The sequence below is a fragment of the Meles meles genome, chromosome 3 (assembly GCF_922984935.1).
Source record: "Meles meles chromosome 3, mMelMel3.1 paternal haplotype, whole genome shotgun sequence".
Classification (NCBI taxonomy): Eukaryota; Metazoa; Chordata; class Mammalia; order Carnivora; family Mustelidae; genus Meles; species Meles meles.
Window position 1 is genome coordinate 107,200,610 of NC_060068.1, and position 18,643 is coordinate 107,219,252.

The 18,643-nt window shown below is 41.3% G+C and overlaps 1 protein-coding gene across 2 annotated transcripts in view; it reads right to left on the bottom strand.

Annotated features, from left to right (window-relative positions):
* The window catches only part of KDM3B (lysine demethylase 3B), a 68,979-nt gene that overhangs the window by 6,167 nt on the left and 44,169 nt on the right, over window positions 1-18,643 (bottom strand). For both annotated transcript variants that reach the window (XM_045999028.1, XM_045999027.1), the window contains 9 exons: window positions 11,605-11,712; window positions 9,685-9,812; window positions 8,358-8,634; window positions 7,381-7,637; window positions 4,243-4,509; window positions 3,280-3,451; window positions 2,768-2,858; window positions 2,507-2,637; window positions 391-510 (listed from right to left, as the gene is read on the bottom strand). In XM_045999028.1, the coding sequence (XP_045854984.1) occupies window positions 391-510; window positions 2,507-2,637; window positions 2,768-2,858; window positions 3,280-3,451; window positions 4,243-4,509; window positions 7,381-7,637; window positions 8,358-8,634; window positions 9,685-9,812; window positions 11,605-11,712 (1,551 nt within the window). The remainder of the gene's footprint in view (window positions 1-390; window positions 511-2,506; window positions 2,638-2,767; window positions 2,859-3,279; window positions 3,452-4,242; window positions 4,510-7,380; window positions 7,638-8,357; window positions 8,635-9,684; window positions 9,813-11,604; window positions 11,713-18,643) is intronic.

Genomic DNA, 18,643 nt, shown 5'->3' on the forward strand with positions numbered 1-18,643 from the left:
GAAGGGAGTGCAAATGCAGCAAAATATCACTGTGATGCTTCAATTCTGTGCCAGTGAGCTGGCCTTATCATCTGTCACCTCATAGGTGATCTGGCTGATGGACCAAGTGAGCCAGGTGATCCTTCCTCCTTCGTTCATCTTTCTGATGCTATACACTTAGTGGGAAAGGGAGCATTCCCATAAAGAGGATGACTGGTCAAAGATACATAAGTACCACTCCTCTCTCCTAGAACCTCCTTTCATCTAGCAACATCCACTGGGTGCCTACTATGCATCAAGTCTGGAAGAGAGTTAAGAAGAAACCACTGGCTCTAAGTGAGGAGGAAGATTCTGATTCTACTCCTGAGGCCAAGCCTCACCATCCTGAAGTATGGCTTCTAGAAATCATACCTTCATCATGGGCACCCTCCCCGATGGGGATCCCAACATACACCATCACATTAACTGCATCAGACACATCTAAATGAAGGTTTGTTGTGCCAACTCTTCTATCTTCCGCAGTTATCAAGCCTGAGAGAAAAGGAGGATATGAAGGGTGAAAGGGCAATACTGAAAAATCCAGAGACCCTACAAGTGCAAACATACTCAAAGATGTTCTTAAATGGGTAACAGTGGGAGAATGAAGTCTGTTTATTAAGAAATCATTCTTTTCTTCTCTTTTTTAGTGTTTTAAGATTGATTTCTAGCTTGGCTGACACTATCATTAGATTTGGGCACTGAACTGACTCACCCCCCCCCCCCACAACAATCTCTCCTTAAAAAGCAAAACTGATATGGGCATTACTGACATTCAGTAGAAGCTTGGCTTTCACAGTGATTTATGGCCCTATGCTGACTCCACAAAGAACAGGCCGGGTAGCATGGTACTCAGATCTCTTCAGTTTTTTTTATCAAGTCTCTTAAAAACTAAGAATCATGTCTTCTTGCACAGAATATTTGATAGGAAAATTTCCAATTATTGGAAATAGACAAGTTATAGATGTGACATAAATCAATATGACAAAATCATATTGACAAATCAATATGACATTATGACAAAAGATGCGGCAAACACATCCAAAACCATCCTGGGGTGCCTGGCTGCCTCAGCTGATAAGAACATGTGACTCCTGATCTCAGGGTTTTAAGGTTAGCCCCAGGTGTAAAGATTACCTCAAAGTAAAAAAAATCTTTAAAATAAACAAACAATAGGGGCGCCTGGGTGGCTCAGTGGGTTGAGCCTCTGCCTTCAGCTCAGGTCATGATCTCAGGGTCCTGGGATCGAGTCCCACATCGGGCTCTCTGCTCAGCGGGGAGCCTGCTTCCTCCTCTCTCTCTGCCTGCCTCTCTGCCTACTTGTGATCTCTCTCTCTGTCAAATAAATAAATAAATAAATCTTTAAAAAAAAAATAAACAAACAATAAGTAAAATCTTAAAGAGATGGAAAGAAAACAGAAAAGAAAAGAAAAAGGGGTGCCTGAGTGGCTCAGTCAGTTAAGTGTCTGCCTTCAGCTCAGGTCATGATCCCATGATCATGTGGGATGAAGCCCCATACTGGGCTCCCTGCTCAGCAGGGAGCTGGCCTCTCCCTCTCCACCCTACTTGTGTTCTCGCTGACTCTCTCTCGCTTAAATAAATTAAAATTAAAATTAAAAAAAAGAAAGAAAAGGAAAGGAAAGGAAAGAGAGAAGAACCTGGGTGGCTCAGTTGGTCAAGCAACTGCCTTTAGCTCAGGTCACAATCTCAGGATCCTGGGATTGAGCCCCAAGTCAGGCTCCCAGCTCAGTGGGGAATCTGCTTCTCCCTCTCCCTCTGCCTCTTCCCCTCCCACGCCCCCCAATCATGCTCTATCTCTGTCTCTCTCAAACAAATAAATAAACTCATAAAACAAACAAAAAAGCAACAAATAGGAGCGCCCATGTGGCATAGTCAGCTAAATATCCAACTCTTGGATTCAGCTCAGGTCATAATCTCAGGGTTGTGAGATCCAGCCTGGGTCAGGTTCCATGCTCAGAACGGAGTCTGCTTGAGATTCTTTCCCCCTCCCTCCCCTTCCCCTCTGCACCTTGCCCTGCTCATGTTCTCTCTAAAATCAATCAATCTATCTTCTTAAAAACAAACAAATAAATAATTAAAAAAGAAAGGGAAAAAAAACCAGCGCTTGTGCGCGTGCACACACACACAAACACGGTCGCCTCGATGGCTTAGTTGGTTAAGCAACAGACTCCTGATTTCAGGTCAGGTCATGATCTCAGGGGCATGAAATCAAGCCCTGCGACAGACTCAATGCTGGGCGTGGAACCTGCTTAAGATTCTCTCTCCCTTTCCCTGTGCCACTCCCCCTCTAAAACAAAACAAAACAATTCAAAACAAAACCCCAAACCATCCTGGACACTGTTAACTTTTCTATCATCTGTCACTTTGCCCTCCATTAGCTCTACAAATGACCTTGCCTAAATATCTCCCTCCATAGGTGAAATGGGGAATGGCAATGTCCAAAAAGGGCAATATGGCTTCTCACTCATACCGTAGGCATTGTACATCTTGGGGCCCAGATCCGGCCTTACAAAGTAGCTGGGTAGCCTAGAAGCCAGATTGAGCCTGCCATCTCGTTTGGTATACTCTGGCAAGGGAAGGTTCTCCATTAGATCTTCAAACCTACAAAAGATCAGGAAAGATGACTTAACTTGTTACGGGGGAAAAAAGCACAAAGTCCCCTTTTTTATAATTACTTTGAGATGCTCCAGCAAGGCCAGTGTCTCAAGATGACCCACTGTGGTTCACTAACCTTGTTGGCATCATGTCCCGAAAATCTTCCCCAGGAGGCCAGTCCTTGAGTTTAAGCACCATTGGCTGCCCATCTTCTGATCTTAATCGCTCTGGAAGATAGAAAGCACTCCCATAATCTGCTAGTTTGGCTGCTGCCTGATTTTTCCCATGACCAAAAGTTTTAACTTCTTATTTGCAGACTTGTAACCTGTCATAATGGACTATGTGGACTTTGTTTTCCTCACCTACTGCTTTAGCACATGCTATATTTTTTTCCATCTCACAGGGATTCCACCCCGTTCCTCAGTGAAAGTAATCCACACAACCCAAGGGAGCATGGGCTTATGCCCAGGTGTGCTCTGGGAGCCATGTGATTGCCATAAGAGTTGCCTGGTTGGCACCAGGATAGAATGTGCTCCACCAACACCTCCCCCCCCACCTCCACTGCCACATGCCAAGAAGATTTATTTTGAGTCCAGGGGTAGTGCTGGGTGTATAGATGCTCAGTCAGCCATTACCAAAGCTACTTACTGCATATGATCTCGAAGCCATCCCAGAAATCCCGAACTTTCACATCAGAAATTATAGCACAGTTCCTGCAGTTCACCAAGTCCACATCCTGGTCCCCAAATTCCTGGCTAAAGGCTTCTGGCTTCCAGAGTTCAGACTTGAGCTTTTTATGTACCCCTGAAACCAGCACTGGCTGTGGAAAGAAAAATATCCCAATCAGAACCATTTAGGAATACCTTTAGCTCAGGGCTAAGGGACAGAATAGGTTTCTTGGGACAACGTAGTCTTCCACACCATGTTCTTTCCCAGTTTCAGAATCTAAAGATTTGAACATGGCAGTTGCAGGAAATGGAGACTACTTCTACCCTATCATTATTCTCGATTCTCACCCTGGGAGGCAGGCCACAGAAATCACTTCTGTTGCTCTGGTATCTACCACTATTCTGGGGTGAGAGAACAAAAAGCTGACAAATCCACCTTTGAGAATACTTCCTCACATCTAGAATGAAAAACTATCCAGACAATTCTATAACCTCCCCCTTTCTCAAGCACCTGCTGAAGTATAAAAATTAGTAAGTGTTATCACACTATCCTTCAAATTTGTGTGGCCTTGAAATATTTACCTTGAAAAGTACCATTCACTTCCACCCATCTTTGCCTTACCCCTATGTCACACTTAAGGATTTTCCTCTAAAGGTGTCATTAATGGCAGTCACCACTTCACAGAAATTTCAACTGTCCTTTTAAGAACACAGAGCTACATACTATATCGAATTATAGAAATACAAGGAAACATGATATGTTTAGGAATCTTTTGATTTTTTTTAAATCTAAGAAAACCTGAAGTAGTAAGGTTGTCTAAAATGAACTTACTATGTCTTACTCTCCCCGGCAAAAAGGCTCCCAGACAGAACTGAAACTGCCCTGGCAGCTGTGGTGGATAAGCAGCCAACCGGCCTGGCTAACTGCTTATTTCTTACTTACCTGCCCTTGCTTCCAACACTCCCGGAAGATCTTCCAATTATTTTTGTTGCTGGGGTCATGAAGACACAGAAGTCTGCCATCACAGAGCCAGGAATGAGAGGTATGGGGGTCCAGCACGTTTAACCCCATCACCATCTCCTTCACTTCCTTTTGGGTATCAGTCAAGTTGCAGGCCCGCTTTGCAGCATCTGAGGTTTTCTTATTTTCTACCACCGAGGCAATGATGTGGTCAAGGAAGTTGGGTAGGCTGGCCTTGTTCTTCACTCCCTGCCACATACAATTCCATTGGGTAAGTGTGACTGAGGCGCCATGAGAAGAGCATTCACAAAACTGTTTCCCAGTTGTCTTCACAAGAAGGAGTTCTGATTTACCTCATTAAGTTTCACAAAACTTACTGAAACACCTTTGTAATTGAAGGGCAGGATCTGTTAAGTCAAGATCTTAAATCTTCCTGTCCTTCAGATCATGCTTTACGTTTATAGAAGTACAGAAAGATCCCCTCTGCCTCAGGAGACTGGAGTTCTAAGAAATATCTCTGGCATCCAAGCATTCCAAGCAATGGAAGAATGGTATTAAGGATTTGCATGGAGACCACAGGGATCACAAAATACTGTAGCTGAGTGGAAAAGATCATTGACTTTGAAGGTTATAAATGTTTTTTTCTCGCCAGCATGCCCAAGGGATACAATACTTCAGTTAAGTAATAAAGTGACTTATCAAGGCAGTGCTTTTTTTTAATCAGGGAGTATACCCCAATAGAGGGGTAAACCAAAGTATTCAATTGGAAACATATATTCTGAAAGAAGTCTCCTAATCCCAATTCTACCCCCACTTCTCACCACAGTGAGAATCTCTCACGTGCTTCAGGTGATGGGAAAGCTCAGGTTCAGAAATCAAGGTGACATCTGTAATGCCACAGAACTCAGAAGGCTTTTTTTTTTTTTTTTAAATTTTATTTATTTGACAGACAGAGATCACAAGCAGGCAGAGAGGCAGGCAGAGAGAGGGGGTAAGCAGGCTCCCTGACGAGCAGGAAGCCTGATGTGGGGCTCGATCCCAGAACCCCGAGATCGTGACCTGAGCTGAAGGCAGAGGCTTAACCCACTAAGCCACCAAGGCACCCCTCTCAGAGGGCTTTTGTACACCTGATATTCCTATGCCTGAAATATCACTACTCATTATCAGTACAGAGTACATGTAATCATGTAACTTCCTGGGAACACTAAAAAAGGAAAAGGAGAACTGACAGAGCACGTACAAATAAAGCAAAGCCAAAAGTGACTTTTTTAAAACTCATGAATCTAAAAGAGAAACAAATATTCACATCATACAGGGCTCAACAACCCACAATTCATTGAATTTCAGCCATTAATCACAAAAAAGAATGACAAGCATGTTTATGTACTTACTTGAAATGATCTCAAAGATAATACAGACTGAAAGCAGAAGAACAAGGTGTACAACATGTGTGTAAAAAGAGGGAGAAGAAACTATATATATATATATATATATATATAGTAAAGCCCCTGAAACAATGATGACTGACCTACAGAAAGGAAAACAGGTGGCTGGGAGACAATGAGAGGAAGGAGACTTCTCACTCTATCTTTTAAATTTTCTATCTTGTGAATTCCTTCATTCAGTAAATGCTTACCAAACACCTATTATGTATCAAACTCTGGCACTAGTGATTTAAAAGTAACAATTAAAAATTCCTTAAGGAGAGGTAAGACAGAAAAGAAATTAAACACGGTTGTGAATGCTATGGAAAAAATATCAAGTGCAGGGAAAAGAGTTATGAAGGATGGGAGTGTGATGGACTTTAGAAAGGGTGATTTAAAGGGGTGTGTCTGGGTGGTTTAGTCAGTTAAAAAGGGTGATTTAAGAAGAAGGCTTACAGGATGTGACATTTTAGGAGGGAGGAGACAAAAGTGATGAAGCAAGCCTGTGGTTACATGGGAAAGTTCATTCCAGGTAGAAGGACAAATGCTACGGCTCTGAAGAGGGAGCCTGCCTGGTCACATTCAAAGAATACGAAGGTGGGTATGGTCAGAGCAGCTTGCACAAGGAGAGTGGTAACTGAAGTCAGAGAACTGTGGGGAAGACACACAGACAGGGCTGGAGCCTTACCATCCACAGAAAGAACTCTGCTTATACTAGGAGTGTAGCCCCTGAAGGAGTTTAGGCAGAACTGACATAAATCATGGCTAGGAGATCACTTATATTTTAAAAGAATCACTCTAGTTGCTGTGTTGACAACAGACTATATAGAGTGGAAAAGGGAAGAAATAAAGGGGACCTGTAAGGAGTTTACTCCAAATATGCAAGAAAGAGAGGATGCTGGCTCAGACCAGATAGGAAATGGTGAAGCCAATGAGAAATGAGTGGACTCTGAATACGTTTTAAAGATCAAACTGAGGGGCACCTGGGTGGCTCAGTGGGTTAAAGCCTCTGCCTTCAGCTCAGGTCATGATCTCGGGGTCCAGGGATCGAGTCCTGCATTGGGCTCTCTGCTCGGCGGGGAGCCTGCTTCCTCTTCTCTCTCTGCCTGCCTCTCTGCCTACTTGTGATTGCTGTCTGTCAAATAAATAAATCTTAAAAAAAAAAAAATCAAACTGAAAGAATGTGCTGGCAGATTAGATATGAAATGTGAGAGATGGGAATCCTCAATGACTCCAAGGTTTTGGCCAAGGAATGGAAGAATGCAAATGCCCATGACCAAGAGAGGAAACTAAGGGAGAAGCAGGCTTACGGGAAGAAGATGAGGCAGGAATGTGGTCTTACATGTGTTATATGGTTACATGGTTTGAGGTGTCTATTAGATATCCAAGAGAAGATAGCATGGATGTACTGCCTAGGTTAAAAAAAAAAAATTAATGCCCATTATTGTCAAGAAAATAGTAAATTCTGCTGAGTGAAAATTTCAATGTCTCAATTTTACTGACTTCTTGACAGGGCAAAAAATTTTCATGATTTAAAAGGATCTCAAACATTCCCCAAACTCAATGTAAGGAAAGATTTTGTTAACTGGACAGACAATGTAGAGAATACAAGTCACCCATTCATACTCTAACCCAGTTATCAGATCTCTAACAGCTCTTCACTGGAAAAGGCTAGAGTTATAGAAAGGACACTTACTGCTGAGGATGCAGAGAAGACGGGGGGGAAGGGTATGCCTGTGTCCAAGGGGGTTTGAGGAAGCTTTCCAGGCCCGGAGTGAAGGAGGTCTCGAAGGCTAGAGCCTTCGGTTTTGTTGTTGGAGGCAGTGGGACCCAGTAACAAACTGTTGAAAAGCTTTGGAGTCAACGGAGAGACCTTTGCAGTGGAGTTGAATGAGTCTAGCCCAAAGGGTGAATGAGACTCTTTACTGAGCACCGACCTCAGGGACCCTGCTTCTGTAAGGACATAACCGGGAACAGTATTAGGCATGATATGGAACATCCAACAGGCAACTGACTCCTAAAAATCAGCGAAGTGGGAAGGAGCAGATTTTCCCCACTCCTGCCCCCCAAACTACATATGGTTTAGTACGGACCAAGCCTGACCAGGTATGACTATAGCAGGATCATGGCCAAGGAGAAGCTCTCCTACTACTTTCTTCCTTTCCCAGATCTGAATTTCAAACTTCCTCTTGTTCCCATCCATCTTTCATCTCCTTCATTTGCTAAGACAGTGTCTTTACAAGGTGGTCTCCAGAAGACCTGTAGTGGAATCACCTGGAGTGATCAGGAGAAATGGAGATTCTTGATAGTTCTCTAAGAGTTTGTCACTTAATAGTTCTGGTGAGGCATAGGAATCTGCGTTTTTAACAATTCCCCAGGTGATTCTGTGCCCACTGAAAACCTGGCTGCATAACAGAACCACCTGGAAGCTTATTAAAACTCTATGATTAATTCTGACTAAAGAGGTCTGGGGTAGAGCCCAGGAATGTGCTTTTTTAAAAAAACTCCACTTCTAGAAAGAAAATGAAGGAGATTCCCTCTTTTTCTGTGATTAGCAAGAAAAAGCAAGCTGCACACTTTGTAAATGTGGATGGTAATGTGTGAGTTTGAAGAATCCCTGAATAACTCAAGTGTTCCACCCGAGGGCAGGGCAAAGGTTTGTGTTTATCTCACCTTTTGTTTCCTCTTTAGCCTTCTGAGTTGCTAAATCTGCCAACCAGTGCAGGGCAGAAGAGGGGGGAGCTGTGTCGGGGCAAGGGGGCCTGATGGCTTTTAGCTCACTATTGCTATTTGAAGCTGAACTCTCTGCTTTCAGAGAGTCATCAGGTCTGATATCAGTGCTGTCGGCTTTCGGAACATGGTCGGTCTCTGATGTTACTGCTGCAGTTCCTCCTCCGCCTGAGAAGGTGGTTTCACTTCCAGAAGAGGCACTAGGGTTTATGCTAGGAAGCTAAAGCATAGAAGGCCAACATGGTTAGAGTGCTGTCCTTGCACAGGAAAACAACAACAACAACACAGTAAGGGCTGCTGACACTGAAAAAGTCTGGGAAAACAATGTGAAACTGTCCCATAAGCTGCTATTTCATTCATTCATTAATTTACCATACATTTAAGGAGTTCTGCAATGTGTCAGAAACTTGGTTCTGTGGAAAGAACAGTTGAACATAACAAATATTTTAAAATGTTATTAAAATACATTTATTTAGCATGCCTGAAGCAGCTCAATTTCTGCACTGGCAAACTGGTGATTAGAAAGTAATCTCATTAAGCTGTTCTGAGGATTAAATGAGATAGTATACCCAAAGAGTCTGGAATAGTGTTTGGCACACATAAATAATCCATAAATGTTTACTGTTCTATTACTGAATTTTCCAGATGATTAGCCTTAATTCCTGCAGCTCCTCCTGACCACGTGTTGGCTGTGTTCTTGGAAAGCAGGAAGGGGTATGTGTGTGGGTGTGCATGTGTGTTTTAAAAACAGCCTCTCGTTCAAAACAGTTACCATCAAACCGGAATGACCTCCACCTCTGACAGAGCAATGAGCAAACCACTGCCTCTCTGGAGGCCTGGCATTGTGTTCAGGGTAGAATGATCCCAGCTCAGCAGGCCAGTCTTCACATTTCTGTCCTCAGTACCTAACATGACAAGGACAGGGACCATGCACACAGATAGGACTGCCTTCCTAGTAACATTTTCTATACTTCTCACCTATATAAGGACTCTAAAGTGTAAATCTTGACAAGATGCAGAGAATTTCTTTGTGCTATTTATCAACCCAGCCTGAAATGGTTTTAAAAATGACTGAAGAGAAACTCATACCAGGCAGAGGGAATCAAATCCCCTGAGTAACATTTTTGGGGCTCTCTCTAGAAACACTTCTCCATCCCCTAATTCCTCAGGTATCCTACAGTCGCCTAGGACAACACAGGCGAAAATGGGGGCACTTCCCAGTACTAAGAGGTGGAGTTTCTCTCACTTATACCCGCACATACCACTTTACCTGTGACATCCCATTGGTGACAGCAGGTCTCAGCACAGATTTGTTCTGCCGACTAATACAAGGGCAGTTTGCTTTTATTCCCCATTTGCCCCGGGCAGCGTGTACCATGTCTCCAATATTGTAAAGAGCTGGAAGACAGACAGCAACAACGAAAGCCGCAGAATGTTTATGTGCCAGGTATTGTGCTAAGGATCTCATTTACATTATTCTCCTCGACCCTTACCCCATTTCAGTGAGGTGGTAGCCTTTACCCTCAATTTTTTTGAAAAAGTTTTTACTTATGATTTTATTTATTTGACAGAGAGATAGAGTACACAAGCAGGGGGAGCAGAAGGCAGAGGGAAGGGGAGAAGCAGGCTCCCGGCTGAGCACAGAGGCTGACGTGGGACTAGATCTCAGGACCTGAAGGCAGATGCTTAACTGACCAAGCCACCCAGGCACCCCTAAATTTATTTAAGCAGGCTCCACACCCAGATCTCAAGACCCTAAGATTAAGAGTTGTATGTTTGGGGCGCCTGGGTGACTCAGTGGGTTGAGCCTCTGCCTTCGGCTCAGGTCATGGTCTCAGGGTCCTGGGATCGAGTCATGCATTGGTCTCTCTGCTCGGCAGGGAGCATGCTTCCCCCTGTCTCTCGGCCTGTCTCTCTGCCTACTTGTGATCTCTCTCTGCCAAATAAATAAGTAAAATCTTAAAAAAAAAAAAAAAAGAAAAGAGTCGCATATTCTACCAACTGAACACCAGCCAGGAACCCCTAAAGATTATATATTTTTAAAGTGATCATTACACCCAATATAGGGCTCGAACTCACAACCCCGAGATCAAGCATTGCACTCCACTGACTGAGCTAGCCAGGTGCCCCACACTCTCAATTTCTGATGATGAAACTGATACTCAGAGTAGTTTATGTCATTTGCTCAAGCACACATAGTTGGTAAATGGAAGTTCTAACAGTTTAGCCGAGGTATACTTAGCCCTAAAGTTCCGTGCACTCTTAACTACTAAGCTACACCTCCTCTTCTAGTAAACATTAGCAAGCTGACCTGTAGGAGAAACTCTAGGGATAGATTCCTTAATGTTCGAAAGCATGGTAAACATTTTGAATTGTATACTTGAGATTTGTATACTTTAAGTTATACCTAACAAAAAAAAAATGTAGAGAAAAAAACCAGACCAGTGCAAACTTAACATGAACATTTAACCAATGCTTAGATCAGCAGGGAGCAGCCATCCTACCAGTGCACTGAGGGAACCCTTCTGCTTGGAGGCACTGGGTTGTAAGGTTCCAGAGTGCCCTGCCACAGCAGAAGAGAATACACACAGTAGACTGGCCATCTTCAATGTCTATGTGTTATCAGAAGTATGGGAGCTGGAAACTTTTTGGAGGAATCACTGAAGTAAGCTGGGACTGTGACATAAACAGGATCACTCATTCCTACTGTTAAGCTGCCTTCTTCAGGGATTCAAGAAGTTTGATTAGCTTCAGGTGGATTTTTACAAACCTAAAATCAAAAGTCTTTCTAGAAGCATTTGGGACGATTTCTATTCTGATCCTACCAACCACAGGAATGTAAAATGTTATGCGGAAAAGTAACCAATGTCTCCAACCAGAAAGGTGGGCAAAGTGTGTGCACTGGCTACATAAAATCTAACAGTCAGAAAAATCTGGGGAGGCTAAACAAAATCTGGCTAGGATAAACCACCTCACCAGATTTTATGGTATGTGAGTTATACCTAAATTAACGTAAAAACACTTTTTTCCCCTCAAATGTTTTTTTAGTATTTTTTTGAAGTTTACTTAAGTAATTTCTACACTCAATATGGGGCTCAAACACACAACCCCGAAATCAAGAACCACCACCACTCCGACTGAGCTAGCCAGGAGCCCTTCTTTCACCAAAATTTGAAAAGAACTCCCTTACCTGTGCCAGGGATGATCTGTGTGGGCATGAGATTCTCTGGTTCATGGGACTGCCCCTTTGCACACTTCAGCCAGGAGAAAACCTCTTCATCACCCATCTCTTCTGTCTCTGAAACAGAAATGAAAGGACTTCACTTATTTTATGAGGGTCACAAGATGTATCCTTCTCAGTAAGTCAGAGTTTCAGATCCTATAGGCCAACTTTCTCATGGGCCAGAGAAGATAACATCTAACTTTCAAAGAATCTGCTTCATTGTTTTATTATTTATTGTATATACATACAAAAAATTTAACAATTTAAAAAGTGTGCACTTCAATGTAATTTTGACAAATGTACACAATTGTATGAACACCACCACCTTCATGATATAGAAGTTTCCATCTCCTTTCCTGATGTTCCCTCAAGTCCTATGCTTGTGGTCAAAAACTTTTCTTAATGTCTGGCCACCACTGATCAACTTTCTAATACTAATGTTTTGCTTTTTCTAGAATTTCATATAACTGGAAGCATACAGTATAGAGTCATTTGTGTCAGGTTTCTTTCAGATAGCATGATTTGAGATTTATACATACTGTTCATGTATCAGTAATTCATTCCTTTTTAATGACTGAATACTCTTCCATCGTACGGATATACTTTTTTTTTTTTTTTAATATAATCATTCACCAGCTGGTGAACAGTTGGCTTGTTTCCAATTTTGGGCTATTATGAATAAAGTTGCTATAAACATCCAAGTACAATCTTTTATGTGGACATGTTTTCATTTCTCTCATAAATCCCTAGAAGTGGGATGCTGTGTCATATGGAATGTTTATAAGAAATGGCCATACATGTTTTCCAAAGTGAGGTTATCAGTGGGCATTCCTACCAGCAATTTTAAGAGTTCTAGTTCTTCCACATCCTTGGCAACACTTGGTATTATCAGTCACTAAAATTCTAGCCTTCCAAGTGGATACAGGGGTTGTTCATTATGGTTCTAATTTTCTATTGATCTATCTTCTTTGGTAAAGTATCTGTTCAAATATTTTGCTCACTTAAAAACTGGGTTGTCTGTAATATTATGCAGCCATCAAAAATATGAAATCTTGGCATCTGCAATAACATGGATGGAACTAGAGGGTATAATGCTAAGTGAAATAAGTCAATCAGAGAGGAACATCTCTCACTGATTATCATTATGATCTCACTGATACGTGGAATTTAAGAAACAAGGCAGAGGGTCATAGGGGAAGAGAGGGAAAAAAATGAAACAAGACGAAACCAGAGAGGGAGACAAACCATGAGCGACTCTTAATCTCAGGAAACAAATTGAGGGTTGCTGGAGTGGAGAGGGGTTGGAGGGATTGGTTAGCTGGATGATGGACACTGGGGAGGATATGTGCTGTGGTGAGTGCTGTGAATTGTGTAAGGATGAATCACACACCTGTACCCATGAAACAAATACATTATATGTTAATTTAAAAAAATTCAGTTGTCTTATTTTAGAGTTCTAAGACGTCTTTATGGTGGATTCAAGTCCTTTAACAAATATGGGATTAGTCAATCTCTTCTCCCAATCTGTGGCTTACCTTTTTATTTGAGACTGTTTTTTTGAACAGCGAAAGCTTTCTAATTTGATAATATTTTTTTTGCTTTTTGTGTCCTATCTAAAAAATATTTACCCAACCCAAGGACACAAACATCTTCTATTTTTTCTTCTGGAAGTTTTATAGTTTTAGCTTTTATGTTTAGGCCCATGATTTACTTAAGAGTTAACTTTTAATATATGACAGGAGTAAAAATTAAGTTTGAGTATGGATACACAATTATTCCAGTACCATTTGTTGAAAGAACTATCTTTTCCCCACTGAATTATTATGGCACCTTTGTTAACTAATCAGCTGATTATATGTGTGTTTTTCTGTTTTATTGTATTACCACGATGCCTTGATTCCTGTAGATTTATTGTAACTCTTAAAATGTAGTAGTATAGGGGCACCTGGGTGGCTTAGTGGGTTGGGCCTCTGCCTTCGGCCTGGGTCAAGATCTCGGGGTCCTGGAATCAAGCCCCACACTGGGCTTTCCGCTCCTCGGGGAGCCTGCTTCCTCCTCTCTCTCTGCCTGCCTCTCTGCCTACTTGTGATCTCTGTCAAATAAATAAATAAAATCTTTTAAAAAAATGTAGTAGTATAAATCCTCCAACTGCCTTCTTCTTTTTCAAAATTGTTTTCATTATTCTAGTCCTTTGGTTTCATGTAAATTTTAGAACCACCTTGTCAATTTCTACAAAAAGGTCTAATGGGATTTTGATTTGAATTACATGTAATAGATTAATTTGGAAGAAGTGACATCTTAGTACACCATCTTCTTTCCATGAATATCACACATCTCTGCATTTATTTTGTCTTTTCTCATTTTTCTCAGCAATTTAGTTTTCACTGTATGCTTTTTTGTATTTTGACTAAATTTATCCCTACACAATTCATGTTTTTTTGATGCTGCCATAAAGGATACTGATTTAAAAATTCAAATTCTAATTGTTCATTGACAACATATAGAAATAGAATTGATTTTTCATGTGTTTTGTCCTGCAATCTTGCTAAATGCACATTTTAGTTCTTGTAGCTTTTTTGTAGATTTCTTAGGCTTTTTTTCTTTTTCTTCTTTGAATTTTTTTTTTTTTTAAATAATCACTACATCTGGGGTGCTTGGCTGGCTCAGTCCGTAGAACACATGACTCCTGAAGTTGACTCTTGGGTTGTGAGTGCAAGCCCCACAGTAGGTATAGAGATTACCTAAAAATAAAATCTAAAAAAGACTACAAAGTTAAAAAAAATAAATCTCTACACCCATCATGGGGCATGAACCCATGACCCTGAGATCAAGAGTCACACCATCTTCCTACTGGGCCAGCCAGGCACTCTACTTGGTATTTACTACATAGATGATCACGTCACCTGGAAATAAAAAAAAACATTTTACTTCGTTCCAGTCTATATGCCTTTTGTGGAGGCGCAGGCACGGGAAGGGTATGCTTTTATTTCTTGATGTGTAGAAATGTGTAGTAACTCCAGCTTAGTGTTGAGCTGTGAAAAGTAGACACCTTGCTTTGCTCCTGATCTCAGGGAGAAAAGGTCAGTCCTTTGAATTATATTAAGATGCTCCTACCTGTACCTAGGTTCAGTTCTTTTCAACCTTAATTTATCACTCCCTCAAAGACCCTTATGAACAGGTTTTTTGGTTGTTGTTGTTTTTGTAACAGTGCTACCCACCCCAAGAAAACTGAATACAAGATATACTATATATCTGTTTACTTGTCCTGTCTTTTAAACTAGCTGCTTTTATAATTTGATTTTCTCTCTACTTTTGGCTTATTAGCTATATATACCTCTTTGTTACTATTGGCCCTAGGGTTTGTAGTGTCCCTAACTTAACACGGTCTATTTTCAAATATTATACCACTCTTTACACATAGTGTGAGACCCCTGTAAAACTGAACTAATTCCATTTCCCTTCTTTTGTGCTATTAATACATATTTTAATTTTACATGTATTATCAACCCTTCATTACATTGCTACTTTTCCTTTAAACAACTATCTTTTAGAAAGATTAAAAATCAGAAAGCCTTTCTATCTACTTATATATTTTTCACATAGGAAGTTTTCATTCCTTTGTGTAAATCTGAATTCACTTACTGTATCAATATTTTCCCTGAATAACTATCTTTGAGTGTGAATCTGCTGGGGATGATTTCTATCAGCTTTTCATGGTCTGAAAAACTATTTCATTCTCATCTTTGAAAGATATTTTCAGTAGGTATGAATTTCAGGTCAAAAGGTTTGTTTTTAGGGGCGCCTGGGTGGCTCAGTGGATTAAGCCGCTGCCTTCGGCTCAGGTCATGATCTCAGGGTCCTAGGATGGAGCCCCGCATCGGGCTCTCTGCTCCGCAGGGAGCCTGCTTCCTCCTCTCTCTCTGCCTGCCTCTCTGCCTATTTGTGATCTCTCTGTCAAATAAATAAATAAAATCTTTAAAAAAAAAAAAAAAAAAAAAGGTTTGTTTTTAGCACTTGAAGTTCCATTGTCCTGGGAGGAACAGGCTTTCTGACAAGTTGGCTGTCATTCTTATCTTCGTTACTTTGTATTTAATTTGTTTTTTTACCCTCCTGTGATTATCAGATTTTCTCTTTCTCTTACCTCTTTCCAGTAAGGTGGGTTTTGATGTGTTTTGGGTGGTTTTCTTTTCTTTAAAAGATTTTATTTGTCAGAGAGAGTGAGCACAGGCAGACAGAGTGGCAGGCAGAGACAGAGGGAGAAGCAGGCTCCCTGCTGAGCAAGGAGCCCGATGTGGGACTTGATCCCAGGACGCTGGGATCATGATGAGTCGAAGGCAGCCGCTCAACAACTGAGCCACCCAGGTGTCCCTTGGGTGGTTTTCTTAATGCTACTTCTGTCTGAGATTAATTGCTGGATTTGTGGTTTTATAGCTTTTTCATCAAATTTAGAAAATTTGTGGATTTGTTCAGGTATTTTTTTATATCTGTCCTCCCACTGTTGCTCTTTCTGGAACGCGCAACAATTTTGTTTCATAGACTGCCTGATACTTCCTATACTTCAACAAGGCACTCTTCAATTTGTAAGTTTAAGTCTTTCTTCTCTCTGTCCTCAGTGTTGGTTTCTATTGTTATGTCCAACTTCAGTTTCTTCTGCAGTGTCTAATTTCCATTATCCCACCTAGCATAAATTTTTTTAAAGATATTTTTCATACCTAGATGATTCACTTGGGTCTCTTATGTATTCTGCTTCTCTAGTCATCATGTTCATGTCTCCCTTTATGTCTTTCAATATATTTATACCATTTATAATAGCAGCTTTAAGGTCCTTTTACAGTAATTCTATCATCACTGTCATTTCTGGATTTGTTTCTATTGATGGTTTCTTTCCCACAGATTATTGGTTATATTATCCTGTTTTTGCAAACATGATTATTCTTTTACTTTAAAAATTTTTATTACTGAAGCATCGTTGACATATAGTTGATACTCTGAAGTAGTTTCACGTTTACAACATAATGATTTGATTCTATACGTTACTCCGTGCTCCCCAAGACAAATGTAGGTGCCATCTGCCACCATACAATATTATTGCAACATTAATGACTAGATTCCCTGTGCCATAATTTTCATCCCTGTGATGACTTTATCACTGGAGCTCTGTACCTCTTAACCCCTCTCACCTATTTTGCTCACCTCCAATTGCTTCCCCTCAGGCAATCACTATTCTGTTGTCTGCATTTATTTATGAGTTTATTTGTTCATTTTGTTTTATTTTTATTTTTTTTAGAGAGAGAGCAAGCAAGCAAGAGCATGTGGGTGGGGGTGGCAAAAGGAGAGGGAAAGAATCTTTTTTAAAGATTTTATTCGTCAGAGAGAGAGCAAGAGTGAGCATGAGAGTACAAGCAGGGGAAGCCTCAGGCAGAGGGAGAAGCAGGCTTCCCACTGAGCAAGGAGCTCAATGTGGGACTCGATCCCAGGACCCTGGGGTCATGACCTTAGCCAAAGGCAGACACTTAACCAACTGAGCCACTCAGGTACCCCCCCGCCTTTTTTAATTTAATTTTATTTTTTTTAAAGATTTTATTTATTTATTTGACAGAGCAAGATCACAAGGAGACAGAGAGGCAGGCAGAGAGAGAGAGAGGGAAGCAGGCTCGCTGCTGAGCAGAGAGCCCGATGCGGGACTCGATCCCAGGACCCTGAGATCATGACCTGAGCCGAAGGCAACGGCTTAACCCACTGAGCCACCCAGGCGCCCCCCCTTTTTTTAAAAATATTTTATTTATTTGACAGACAGAGATCACAAGTAGGCAGAGAGGCAGGCAGTGAGAGAGGAAGGGAAGCAGGTTCCCTGCTGAGCAGAAAGCCCGATGCGGGGCTCGATCCCAGGACCTTGGGATCATGATCTGAGCCGAAGGCAGAGGCTTTAACCCACTGAGCCACCCAGGCGCCCCTACTCCCCCCCTTTTTAAAAGATTTTATTTATTGGAGAGAATCTTAAGCAGACTCCAAGCCCAGTGCAGGGCCTGACATGGGTCTCAATCTCATGGTCCTTAAATCATGACCTGAGCTGAAATCAAGAGTTGGACACTTAACTGACTGAGCCACCCAGGCACCCTTTTATTATTTTTTTAATTTAAAAATTTTTTAAAAAGTAGTCTCTATGCCCAATATGGGGCTTGAACTTGTCCCCGAGATCAAGTCTTGCATGGTCTGATTGAGCCAGCCAGCCAGGTGTCCCTGTTTTGTTTTTGAGATTTCACACACACGTGAAAAATACAGTATCTATATTTGTCTGATTTATTTCACTTAGTGCAATACTCTTTAAGTACATCCATGTTGTTCCAAGTGGCAAGATGTCCTTCTTATTTATGGCAGAGTAGTATTTCATCATGTGTATGGAGATAAATATGTGTATACCCTCCCCTCCCATTTTCTGTATCCATTCATCAACAGATGGACACTTGGGTTGCTTCCATATCTTGCCTATTGTAAACAGCAATGCAGTAAACATTGTGGTACATTTTTTTGAATCAGCATATCCATTTTCTTTGGGGGACCTCCATACTGTTTTCCACAGTGACTACACCAATTTAAATTCCCAACAGCGCATGAGGGTTCCTTTTTCTCCATTCTCCCCAACAGTTGTTATTTCTTGTCTTTTTGATACTTGCCATTCTGACATGTGTAACATAGGATCTCACCGTGGCTTTGGTCTGCATTTACCTGATGGGAATGTGGAACATGTCTTCATGTGTCTGCTGACCATCTGTATGCCTTCTTTGAAAAAATGTCTAGGCAGGTCCTCTGCCCATTTTTTAACCAGACAGGTTTTTGTTTTGTTTTGGTTTTGGGGGGACATTGATATACGTTATCTATACAGTTTGGATATTAACCCTTTATTGGATGTATCACTTACAAATATCTTCTTCCATTCAGAAGGCTGTCTTTTTGCTTTGTTGATGATTTCCTAGGCTGTGGAAAAGCTTTTTATTTTGGTACAGTC